This window comes from Nicotiana sylvestris, chromosome 12 (genome assembly GCF_000393655.2).
Source record: "Nicotiana sylvestris chromosome 12, ASM39365v2, whole genome shotgun sequence".
NCBI classification, from domain to species: Eukaryota; Viridiplantae; Streptophyta; class Magnoliopsida; order Solanales; family Solanaceae; genus Nicotiana; species Nicotiana sylvestris.
The window spans coordinates 100,408,982-100,421,702 of NC_091068.1; the positions used below are offsets into that span (position 1 = coordinate 100,408,982).

Sequence of the window (12,721 nt, forward strand, 5' to 3'; positions counted from 1 at the left end):
AGTTTGAACTAGTAAATATTCAAACTCTAGTAGTCGTTTCTAGAGTTATGAACTCCCGCATACGATGTTGGGGTTTCACATATAGGGAAATTTCAAACTCTAAGAATAATTCCCGAAGCTTGATCTTATAAATATTCAAAGTCTAGGAGCTGCTACTCGAGTTCTCCATATTTTAGCTTGGGGTATTTTTGTCCAAATATTTATTGTGTAAAAAGAGTAGCTAAATGCTAATAGCTTTTTAAATACTAACTAAACTCTAATAGCGGGGGGTTAATTAGCCATTTTCCAATTGAAATTTTTTTCCTTCCTATACACTATTTGAAATTTTATTACCCTCTCTACTCAAGTTTCAATTTAATTATATAGGCATATACAGTTTACCAATTATATACATTTTAGAAATTAAATGAGTATCCCTTTATATTAGGAATTGAATAAGGAATCAATTATTTCTCATCCTTATTTTCTCTCCCTCCTGCACTCTCTCTCTCTCTCTTCATCTCTCTCAATCTCTCATTCTCTATTCTTTCCCCAATTTTTCTTCATCTGATGTTCTCTATTTTTTATCCTTTCATGTTGTATATTTTTTTGGATGGAATTCATCAATGGATATCAATCGTTTTACTATAGAGTTTTAACTTAGCAATTTTCTTTCATGTTGCACAACTGGTGTTCAAATTGAAATTGTTAACCTATAATTTTGAAGGTGTTTGACTCTCCACCATTGACAGCCATTAAAAAGTTTTGAATTTGAATTTGGGTTTTCAAAAACTATTATTTGTTTGGATTGGGTGTTGTTGCAAATAGTTGAAAATATTGTTTAGAGTTTATATCTCAATTTTGAGGGTATTTGGTGAAGATTGGACTTGATTTTGGCTGAATTTAAGATTGTAACTCGAAGAAGAAGAAGATATGACATACAATATACTTACGAAATTGTAGTAAAGTTGTATGAAAGATGAAAAATAGTTGTATAATGTATGAATTATTGTATAAATTTTGTATTTAAGTTATCAATACTATTTTTTTACATAAAATTATTGATATGTATCAAAATTGTATTAAAATAGAAAGTTTTGATTGGAATTTTAGAGAGGAAGAAACACACACCACATACAAAATATATACAAATCAGATACAACATATACAAAAGACATATTGTATAAAATTTGTATGAAAATTATATTTAAATTGTATGATATTGTAGGTATATTTTAACTGGGTAAAAATAATGTATGAAAGTTATAGATAAGTTGTAAATAAGTGTATACTAAATAATTAGTTGTATGAAATTTATTTTTAGTATGCATGTTGTTGTAGATATATCAATTTGTATTAAATTTGTACGAAATTTATTTTTAAATTTGTATGTTGGTGTACCATCAAATTGTTATATTAATTTTAAGTACGATGTATCCATTTTAGTGCTGATTTAAATAGGTTTCTATTAATTTGTGATAGATTAGTGTATTGGGTAAGTTAATCAATCAAGTGAGGCAGAATTCTTTACTGGCTCCGCACGATAGTTATTAACCTCGTAAAATCTTTGGACAAATTTTGATATATATCAACAACTTTATGTAAAAAGATAGTATTGATAACTTAAATACAAATTTTATACGGGATTTATACATTATACAATAATTTTTCAACTTTCATACAACATTCAAATAAAAAATATATATACAACTACAACAGAATACAATTTACATACAATTATACTACAACTTTACTACAATTTTGTAAGTATATTGTATGTCATGTGTTCTTCTTCTTCTTCTTCGAGTTTCAATTTGAAATTCAGTCAAAACCAAGTCTAATCTTCACCAAACACCCTCAAAATTGAGATATAAACTCCAAACAATATTCTCAATTACTTACAATAACACTCAATCCAAACAAATAATGGTTTTTGAAAACACAAATTCGAATTCAAAGCTTTATGATAGATTAGTGTTCGAATCTTCAATTCCTACGACCTTCTTACTAAGTGTTGAATTCATCTCTTGAAAAAGACTATCAAACTGCAGGATAATCCGATTTTCAAGAGAGCACAATATAAACCGAAGTATCACAAGTTTGAATTCAATAACATTCTTGTACAGGGAAGTTCCATACTTAGTGGGCAATGTAAAATAGAAAAGGGCAAACCAGTGATAAACTGGAGGTTACTTCAATAGGTTGATTGACAAAAGACAACTTTTAGGCTTACCTTATTGAGAGAGAAAGACGGTGAGAGGAAGTGATGAAGAAAGAAAGAAAAATTGATGAGAGAGACGGCAGTGAGGAAAGAGGAGAGGAGAGAAAAAAAGGAAAAAGATGTAACTAAATTCCCTAATTTAAGACGCTAATAATAGATTGTATATAATTTGTAAGTAATCCTTGTTTAGAATGGGTAATATACCAAACTAGGACAATTTTGATAAATAAGTTTGAAATAGTATATAGAAAGGAAAAAATAACTTTCCAATTTCTTCCATTTTTCTAGCCTAGCATGAGATTCTGAGATTCTGAAAAGTCAAATTGGACTACGCTTTCCAACAATCCCAATTAAATAAAAGCCCAAATTACCAATTCAAGGGCCCACACATAATCCAGCCCAAACCCATCCAAAACCCTAAATCCACTATATACATTCATCTCTTTAATTTGCCAAGTAGGGTTTCACTTACTCTCTGCACACACACACACACACACACAGAGCGGAGAGAGGCGGAGGAAAATGCCGGCCGGTCATGGATTGAGGTCGCGTACGAGAGATTCATTCTCTCGTGCATTCAGAAAGAAGGGTACCATCCCACTTTCAACCTACTTGAGGACATTCAAAATCGGGGACTATGTTGATGTCAAAGTTAACGGTGCTATTCACAAGGGAATGCCTCACAAGTTCTATCATGGTCGTACTGGCCGTATCTGGAACGTCACCAAACGCGCCGTCGGTGTCGAAGTTAACAAGCAGGTCCTCTCTCTCGCACACACACACATTAATACAAATATGTTTACTCTTCAATTGTTTGTTGATTTGTAGCTTAAAGTAGTTTACTTTATTGATTGCATCTACTTGTGTATGGAGATCTGTTAACAATTTTTAGGGTCTGAAGTAGAATGAGTTTTTTTTATGATTAAAATCAATGAATGAGGATTCATATTGCTGACCATGACTAGTTCGGGAAGTTTGGAATGAGTCATAGTTTTGTTATAAAATTGATGAGAATGTAATAACTGATATTGCATACTAAGCTAATGTGAAACCTCAGCCTTTGTCAATAGAATGCTAAACGGCTGACAATTATTTGGATGCAATTGTTAATAGCGGGAACTAAAATATTTTGAACAGCTCGAGTTATTCATGCTTGAATTCATTTCTTAACAATCCCGTCTTCTTACATAAATAATTTCCAGCATCAAAGAGAAGTTATCAAATGTCAATCAACCAACTATGTTTGATTTCATTTCTAAAAGAATGTAAGTATTATTTTTTAAATTGTGTCCAATGTCGATCAATCAACTATCTTACAACCCCAAACAAATTGGGGTTGATTGTATGAATTCACTGGTTGTGAATGTAATAATGCAAATGGTTGAGATACATATTTTCATTTGATCATGAAAGCGACTTGGTTTTCTCTCCTTTACTAGTGCATTTGCCAGGATAATCAAAGATGTGCTATTTATTTCTGTATTCCTCTTTTTTGGGTATGTGGTTGTGGGGAGTGTGGATATTTATTTACTTGATTTACTAAATTGGAAGTTTAATGGACTGAGGGTATCTTGGATGTCTGCTCTCCTTGTTTTTGTTTTTTACGCTTATGCATTGTGCCTATTTTAAATTTTTTCCTGCTTGTTCTGGATCTCAGGTTCGTAACAAAATCTTAAGAAAGAGAATCCATGTGAGGATTGAACATGTTCAGCTATCCCGATGCACTGAAGAAGTCAAAGAAAGGATTAAGAGGAATGACCAGCTAAAGGCTGAGGCCAAGGCTAGAGGAGAAGTTATCAGCACGAAAAGGCAACCCCTGGGACCCAAACCAGGTTTCATGGTTGAAGGTGCTACATTGGAGACTGTTACCCCCATACCATATGATGTGGTTAACGATTTGAAGGGAGGCTATTGATTTTTCTCTGTTTATGAGCTGGTGATTGTTTGTGCTTTATGAAGTTTAAAGACAGGATTAGTTTTTGGTGTCCCTGCTTTTTAGTTATAAGTTTTGTTTACAATATCAGTTGAGGACTTCATTGAACTTGTTGGCTCTAAATGGAAGTGCAGAATTATCTATTACTACTAGATTTCTATGCATGGACTTGTGTGTTTTCAGTTCAGCTTTTGAACTAATTTGAATTACGCAAAGCGTTGCCTAATATTCATCTAATGAGTATATGAAGCAGATTTGTATGGTTTTCCAGCCTGAGTTAATGTCAAACAAAACCTTTTCCGTAAGCAGCAGAGTATTGCATTGTCTTTTACAGTGTCAGTTTTCTTGTGTTGACTGGTTGTTGTCCTGGCTATAAGGTGACAAACTATGAATTGATTTTTTGCACGAGTTGTAGAGTTCCATTTCAAACAGTGATGATACTTCATAAGCTCTGTTGCAGCCGCCAAGCAGCAACTCTTTGTGAGATTCACATAATTTGTGCTCCTCAAATACCAAACTAATGTATGATCGCCCATCTCCTTTAGGACACTCAAACTTGGGGAAAAATTTCAACGATGTTAGCTCTAATGAATTTTATTGCTAACATTTGAGCCGCTTCAAGTTAGTTATTACTGGCAGTTAAAGATAAATGGAGATTGCAGTATGGGGCAGGTCCCTAAGTGTTTGGATGGTGAATGTGAGTTTAAAAAAATTCTTTGATGAACTATTCAAACTCCAATTGTGCTGCACATGGAAGAAATAGTGAGCTGAAACAAAAGCATGAGGACATGGGATAATTATTCAACAATTATAAGTTCTTCTGTCGTTCTCTTTTCTAATTTACACCATGTTTTCCTTTAGTTGCCATTGCGATGAAAATGGTTGTAGTTGATCAATTAACAACTGATACATTTGAATCATAAATATCGGCCCCTCAGCGTTCAAACTCATTAAAGATAAACTTACTGGTATATAACCAGTAACATGTCACATATAACCTGCTCATGAGAATTTAGACTAGACACAAAAGTTTCAAACTTTTACCCACGCTTCTATCTGTAGAAGCAGAGAGGATGCACTGTGCGAAACCTTAATGCTTCTGCTACGGTTAGGAGGATAGCTCAAGAATATCCTTTTTTCAGAGTTCAAGAACGTCAATCATGCATAGTTTGTCACAGATTTGTTGAGACTCAGAAATATTTGTTCTGCCAATTTTAAGCAGACAGTTCTTATGTATTAGACTCTGGTCCTGCTGGTTTTGCATTGAGAAGTGGTTGCAGTGCCTTGACGACTATTGTCATATTTGGCCGAAAATCTGCCTCATATTGAACACAAAGTGCTGCAACAGCTGCCATCTGAGAGGAAAGTATACATAAAAGCTATAAGTGGAATGAACAGTTAGACAAATATAACATTAAAGATTAATGGATATCCAATACCTCTTTGAACTAGTTTTACTAAGTAATACTAGCAAAGATCAGTAAGAAAACCTTAGCAATTGCTTTTGCAGGATAGTCATTATTTAGCTTTGGATCAACACACTGCTTCACTTTGTCTTCACTCAGTCTTGGAGTTGCCTGCAGAAAATTTTAGAATGAATCAGTAGATTTGTGGCATGAATAAAGTTAATGAGAAAGAGGTAGAATAATAAGGTACCCATGTGACAAGACTCTGTTGTCCTTTGGGCATTGTATGATCTACTGGCTTCCTTCCTGTCAAGAGTTCTAAGAGAACAACTCCAAAACTATAGACATCACTTTTCTGTGTTATCTGTCCTGTCATGGCATACCTGCACAAGGGCATGGTCTTTATATCGATGATCTACTGCTTGTAACAAGTGCTTTAAGTATATTATTATCGTGGTTTTTATCGATAGGAAATTTTCCTTATTAAAGGTAGGGGTAAGTTCTGCGCACACACTACCCTCTCAGACCCTACTACTCCACTTGTGGGATTACAGGGTCTGTTGTTGTTGTTGTTGTTGTTATTGTTGTTGTTGTTGTTGTTGTCGATAGGAAATTTCTTTGTATTTACGATAATGATGAGTTATTTTATAAAGCTTGGTAAACAGAAAGTCTATGTTGAGAAAATAAGGAGGGGTGCGATTGCAAGTTAGAACAAACTCAGAATGCAAGGCTTACTCTGGAGCATGGTAGCCAAATGTCCCCAAAACTCTAGTGGAATGCAGACGAGCTGCTGTATCGGAAGACTGGTTTGTCAAGTTGAAATCAGCAATTTTTGCTGTAAAATCATCAAAGAGAAGTACATTGCTGGATCTGACATCACGATGAACAATAGGTGGCTGAACTTTTTCGTGTAAGTACTCGAGGCCTTTTGCTGCACCATAAGCAATTTTAACTCTCTGATTCCAGGTAAGAACTGGACCTGGCTCAGCACCTTGTACACCTTTTCTACCTACAACAAAACATCCAACAATCAACTATGATCTTGCACACATTTGATGCCTTTTGTATCTAAAGCATTAGTCGTTTGTGCAGCGTACTATTAGTGAAGTTCCGCAATCATGTAAAGTAATTTTAACAGTTCAGTTTGACATACCATGTAATACATCATGTAGAGAGCCCATAGCTGCAAACTCGTATACCAAGATACGATTGTTTGCTTCTAGACAATACCCCATAAGAGTCGCAAAATGCTCATGCTTAAGTCTTGAAACCATTGATAACTGCATAGATAGAAAAAGTAAATTGCATGTAGTATGTCCTTGCCACAAAAAGAAGAGAGAAATGCCATTATTAGGAAATTCACCTGGGCTGTAAAGTCAGAATCTGGTTCTGATGAAGAACTAGTATCCAACTTTTTAATTGCTGCTTGCTGCCCATAGCTTAATTTAGCAAAAAATACGCGTCCATAAGATCCCTCTCCAATCAAAGCTTTCTGACCAAAATTACCAGTCAATTTATTTAGCTCATCCAATGGCACAACCGGTATCTCAATTGGTAAAACTTTCTGCGCAGTTCCAGTTTTTGCACCACCCCTTGGCTCTCCTCTATCACTGGCTACAACACCAAAAAAGCTAAACTTTGATATACAAAATACTGGTTTTAGGAGAAGAAAGGGATGGTTCTTCTTTCAAGCAAAAAGGTCAGCCCGGTGCACTAAGCTCCTGCTATGCGCGGGGTCCGGGGAAAGGTCGGACCATAAGGGTCTATTATACACAACCTTACCCTGTATTTCTGCAAGAGACTTTTTTCACAGCTCGAACCCGTGACCTCCTGGTCACAGTGCAGCAAATTCATGATATCCTGCTAGTTCATGTAGATAAGGCACAAACTTGCATAACAAACAATGTGATGCTATATCTATTTTTTCTAAAGTAATATTCTAGCTTAATATAGGCAGTTTGATCCCAAAACTATAAAGCTATATATAGCTAAGATAATTCTTTCAAGTATATGAAAAGCGAGGGTAGGAGAGCAAATAACATACCCCTACCCAGTGTTTAAATTAAACCTAAATAGTTTAATAGTTGCAAACTAAAATGAGAATATATATCACTTAACCATGATTAAATGATAAAAGTGTATATACAAGATGCATGTCTTTGTAGTTATTGATTTGGAGTAAACATTGGGTCCAGGTAAAAAAAATTCGAGTAGGAGCATACCACCACCGTAGGGATTGCCGGCTCCAGGAGGGGCTGTATTTTGGTTAGACGGCGGACCACCGCTGTATACGTCTTCTTCTCCACCTCCACAACACGACATTGTCGTTCAATTATGGAAGGCACAATCTCTCTTCCCAAATGCTGCTTTTATTAATCCATATAAATTGCAATGCTTCCGTGTAAAATATTATATGCTACGCAGCAATTTCCTATGAAAAATTTAAAAACATATTGTTTAAAATACAGTTCCAACAATTAAAAAAAAATATATGTAACAAAAAACCAATAAGACATATGGAGTATTTAGTCGTTGAAAGCTGACAATCACGAAAGGGAAGCACCGGAGAAAAGAAAATCGTTGTGCTTTATCCCGTTGAACCAAACATGTTAATTTGTTTTAGGTGTTTTACTAACTAATTTACAGAATAATTATAAGGAAAATATTAAAATGATAAATAGGAGAAATATTACGTACCAAATTTTTTATGGAAAACACCAATCTATCTTGGAAAATGAATCTGGAAAAGGGGGAGACGGAAAGGAGATGGAAGATTGAAAAACAAAGAAAAAGGAGAAGGGAGTTGCTTTTCATGGCTGCATTTCTCTTTCTTGTTTTTTTTTTTTTTTTTTTTTTTTGTTGCTAAATTTCTCTGTTTCTACTATATTATGGATCTTTGGTAGATTTCAAAAAAGGATTTTTCTGTTTTAAACGGGAAAGTCGCATGGACTCATTTAACCGCTAAAAACTAACACATTTCTACATACATACATGAAGTTTTTCCTTTTCCCCTTACTTTTTCGTATTCAAACTATAACAAATGTATTGACAAGGTAAATTACAGTGTTATTTGTAACGATCTGGTCGCTCGTTCTGAGAGTTATAGCCCAATTTTTCCCATCTATGCTTATTTATGTGTTGTTCAGCTGTATTGAATTGTATCGAGTTGGTAGGTTTGGGTTCGGAGTAGTTTTCGAGTGAAATGAACACTTAGTTTCTTAGTTAGAAAGCTAAGTTACAAAAGTCAACCGGAAGTTGACTTATGAGTAAACGAATTCAGATTTGGATTTTTATGATTCGATTAGCTTCGTTGGGTGATTTTAGACTTAGGAGTATGTCCATAATATAATTTGGAGGTCCGTGGTAGAATTAGGCTTGAATTGGCGAAAGTTGGAAGTTTAGAAGTTCTTAGGCTTGAATCCGAGATTGATTTGGTGTTTTGATGTTGTTTTGGGTTTTTCGAAGGTTTGACTAAGTTCGGGTAGTGATATATGACTTGTTGGAATTATTTTTTGAGGTCCCGAGGGCCTTGAGTGAGTTCCGGATAGGTTTGGGTTGTGTCGCGCTCGTTTTTTTTTGTTTTGATGTCGTTTCTTCAAGCATAAATGATATCATATTGAACAAATGAGCTCTGATTTCTGTTTTTGATTGAAGCATTAGATCTGTATCGTAATTACGTACCCGTAGCAACAAAGAATCATCGAATTTGGACATCATATGAGGATTTTATGGTCATTTTACTAAGAATTAGGTTGCCAGATTTTTCAGATTAATTACGAAATTACTATTGACAGCGTATTTAAAAATATGCACTATTTGCAAATATAAAAACCTACATATCTCATTCATTATAAAGTCAAATTGAGTGATTCAAAAGCCTAACTTGGCTAGAATTTCACAAGAAATCCATTAGAGGCATAAAATACGAGTTTCGGGATTGTTTGGCAGGAGAAACGAGTCAAAATAACTGGCAAAAAAATTAGGGGTTGCTCATTCGGTCATATTTTGAGTTGGGGAGCTCGGATTTGGGCGATTTTCACCATAGGGATTGGGATAAGTGTTCTTTACTCGGTTTTAGTTATATTTCATGAATCCATCTTCATTTTTGGGATTTGATTGATGATTTCAAAGTGAAATTGAGGGAGTTAGGGCTTGAGTTTTTGAGAGTTTTAGGTAGGGATTTGAGGGACCAAACGGAGTCCAATTTTGATAAATTTTATATGGATAGACTCGGGAGAGGATGAGGTTTATTATTTTGCCATTTTTGACTGATTCTGAGATGTGGGCCCGAGGCCAAGTTTTGGCCGATTTCGAATTTTTGGCCTATTTTTGTAGTTTTTATTGTGGAATTCGATTCTCTAGCCATGTTGATAATTTTATTCTGATTATAGTTAGATTCGGAGTTTTTAAAGACCGAGTCCAGAGACGAGGGCATCCCAGAGTAGGATTTTACGTTGTTGAGGTAAGTAACAGTTTTAACTCTGGCTTTGAGGGTATAAACCCGGAGAATTTTATATCATGTGATTGTGTGGAGGTAATACCCATGCTAGGTTACGGCCGTGTAGGTGTACACCGCGAGTGATTGAGACTTGGTCCGTCCCGTGAGGCTGTGAGGCCTGATGGCTATCATTTGTGGTTATGTGTTTACTTGTTATTGAACTTGATTGTCTTCATGTTAGCGATCATGCTTAGGCTTTATTCATGCTCACATTATTTGTACTCAGTCATAGAAATTATTGTATATATTTACCTCAGTCTCTATTATTTGCTATATATGTTGTGATACTTGATGTGGGTTGTGTTTCCTTATTTGTTGATGATGGTGAGGCTAGTGAGGTACATGATTGAGTAAGTCCGAGGGCCTGGTTATGCGGATATTGATACCATAGCGCGTGAGTTGTCCGCGTAGCACGTTAGTTGACTGTGCGGGTCCAGGTATTGATACCATAGCGTGTGAGTTATCCGCATAGCGCGTGAGTTGTTCGCGTAGCACGTGAGTTGACCGTGCGGATCTAGGTATTGATATGATGGCACGTGAGTTGTCCGTACTTAGCTCTTGGGCTTTGGGAGCCCCTCCGGTGTCTATACAAACCTCTAGTGAGCGCAGAGTATTGAGTATATTGAGTGTTGAGTGTTGAGTGCTGACTGCGAGTGCTGAGTGATGGAGTGACATTGCTGTGAGGTTGCATTTACTTTTGTTGTTGCTGCATTTATCTGTTAAATTTCTTTGTGGCATTTACTGAGTCATGGAATTTACCTGTTTATTCTTGTTATTTTTAAAATTGTGAAAAATAAATAATTGGACTGTTTTTCTTAGCTTGTCACTACTGCTTAGTTCCTTAGTTATTTCTGTTACTTCTGAGTCAGTTATACCCATACTACACCTTGCACTTTATGTGCAGATTCAGGTGAGTTAGAGTGCGGCGATCGTTGATTTCAGGTCGGCTATCTATGGAGATTGCAAGGTAGCTGTCAGCGTCCGCAGGACCTTGTTACTCCTTTTGTCATTTCTTCTTTTGGACAGTTAGATAGTTTATATATCTTAATTTATAATTTTAAACGCTCATGACTTAGTGACACCCGGATGTTTGGGGCTCGTTTCTGTATTTTTCTATATTATATTTAGAGATGATTTAGTTTATGAGAAATTTAAATGTTGAAATATTTTATTAATTTCTTATAATCGATTTAGTAGTAGTATTTTGGGAAGTAGGCCTTAAAAATCACTTTCAGCATCACCTTGATTTGTGTGCGCAGTCCGGACGCGTAGCCGGAAAGCCATTATGTCAAAAATTTTGAAAAATGATGAATTTTGACTTTAAAATGAATTTAAGTTGACTTTGGTTAATATTATGGCTAAAAGGACCCGGACCCGTGATTTGACGGCCCTGGAGGATCCGTAGGAAAATATGGGACTTGGGCATATGCCGGGAATCGAATTCTGAGGTTCCAAGCCCGAGAAATGATTTTTTTAAAGAAAATTATTTTCTAGAATATTTATGAGTTTTTGAAAATGAAATGTGTTTAAAACTTGATGGTATCGCGCCCGTATTTTGGTTCTAATGCCCGGTACAGGTCTTATATGTGGTTTAAGATAAGTCTATGAAATTTGGTAATAAACGGACTTGAGATGACGTGAATCGGATCGTATTTGAGAAAATTAAAAAATTGGAAGTTCTTAAGAAATTTCATCATTTTGATGTTAAATTCATAGTTGTTGATGTTATTTCAGTGATTTGAATGCACGAGCAAGTCCGTATGATGTTTTTAGGGTGGTGGGCATGTTTGGTTTGGAGCCCCGAGGGCTCAGTTGAGTTTTGGATAGGCCACGGAGTAGAATTGGACTTGGAAAAAATAGCAGGTTTCAGTTGTTCTATTGCAAGCCTACAGGCTTCTCGCAAATGCGAGGGCTGGGTCGCAAATGCGAACTAGCCCAGGCTAGCATTCCCTCGCAAATGCGAGTTTTCCATCGCAAATGCGATGCACCCCCAGTTACTGCTGTATCGCAAATGCGACTTCGCATTTGCGAGAGGTCTATCGCAAATGCGACATTTTGTTCGCAAATGCGAAGGTCTCAGAATTCTGAAGGAATTGCGACATTAGAGACCTGTAAACTCATAACTTAGACAAATTTCAATCATTTTTCACACTCTTTCAAAACCAAAACACCCTAGGTCGATTTTTCAAAGGCAACTTCTTCTCCAAATCAATTGTAAGTCAATTTTAACTTGTTTTCTTCAATCATTAACATCTTAACAACTTTTCACATGATTTCAACTCAAAAATCAATGATTTTCATGGGGGAAATTGAGTGTTTTGGGTGGGACCTAGGCTTTTTAAAAATTGGGGATTTGGACCTCGATTTGAGGTCCGATTTCAAAACAAATTATATATTTGAGTTTGTGGGGGAATGAGTAATCGGGTTTTGGTTCGAACCTCGGGTTTTGACCATGTGGGTCCGGGGGCGATTTTTGACTTTTTGGATAAAACTTTAGAAAACTTATTTTCATGCATTAGAATTGATTCATTTAACGTTTATTGATGTCATTAAGTAACTTGTGGCTAGATACGAGCGAATTAGTGGTGGAATTAAGAGGTAAAACGATAGTAGAGACTTGAATTGTGTTCGTGGCATCGAGGTAAGTGTTTGGTCTAATCTTAGCTTGAGGGATTAAGAGTCGA

General features: G+C 35.7%; 2 protein-coding genes across 3 annotated transcripts; one reads left to right on the plus strand and one right to left on the minus strand.

Moving 5' to 3' along the window:
* The first annotated feature begins 2,643 nt into the window (after positions 1-2,643).
* LOC104218767 (large ribosomal subunit protein eL21x/eL21w) lies at positions 2,644-4,297 on the plus strand. The gene is made up of 2 exons (XM_009769343.2): positions 2,644-2,959; positions 3,858-4,297. The coding sequence occupies exons 1-2, from the start codon at positions 2,723-2,725 to the stop codon at positions 4,113-4,115; spliced, it is 495 nt and encodes a 164-aa protein (XP_009767645.1). The 5' UTR covers positions 2,644-2,722; the 3' UTR covers positions 4,116-4,297.
* Positions 4,298-4,942: 645 nt separating this feature from the next.
* On the minus strand, positions 4,943-8,364 carry LOC104218766 (probable protein kinase At2g41970). 2 transcript variants are annotated; one of them, XM_009769341.2, is made up of 8 exons: positions 8,237-8,364; positions 7,762-7,970; positions 6,903-7,153; positions 6,693-6,819; positions 6,275-6,548; positions 5,790-5,922; positions 5,624-5,710; positions 4,943-5,488 (listed from the first exon to the last, which is right to left on the minus strand). In XM_009769341.2, exons 2-8 carry the CDS (start codon positions 7,859-7,861, stop codon positions 5,363-5,365), a joined length of 1,098 nt encoding a protein of 365 aa, XP_009767643.1. In that variant the 5' UTR covers positions 7,862-7,970; positions 8,237-8,364; the 3' UTR covers positions 4,943-5,362. The 2 variants fall into 2 exon arrangements, with proteins under 2 accessions (XP_009767643.1, XP_009767644.1); XM_009769342.2 differs by having other exon boundaries at positions 5,407-5,488; positions 5,573-5,710.
* Between the last annotated feature and the right edge of the window lie 4,357 nt (positions 8,365-12,721).

Coding starts and splice junctions, on each gene's coding strand:
- LOC104218767 (XM_009769343.2), top strand. CDS start 2,723: ATGCCGGCCGGTCATGGATTGAGGTCGCGTACGAGAGATTCATTCTCT. Junction 2,960..3,857: donor GTGTCGAAGTTAACAAGCAG/GTCCTCTCTCTC, acceptor TCTGGATCTCAG/GTTCGTAACAAAATCTTAAG.
- LOC104218766 (XM_009769341.2), bottom strand. CDS start 7,861: ATGTCGTGTTGTGGAGGTGGAGAAGAAGACGTATACAGCGGTGGTCCG. Junction 6,820..6,902: donor ATTCTGACTTTACAGCCCAG/GTGAATTTCCTA, acceptor CTATCTATGCAG/TTATCAATGGTTTCAAGACT. Junction 6,549..6,692: donor TCTACATGATGTATTACATG/GTATGTCAAACT, acceptor GTTTTGTTGTAG/GTAGAAAAGGTGTACAAGGT.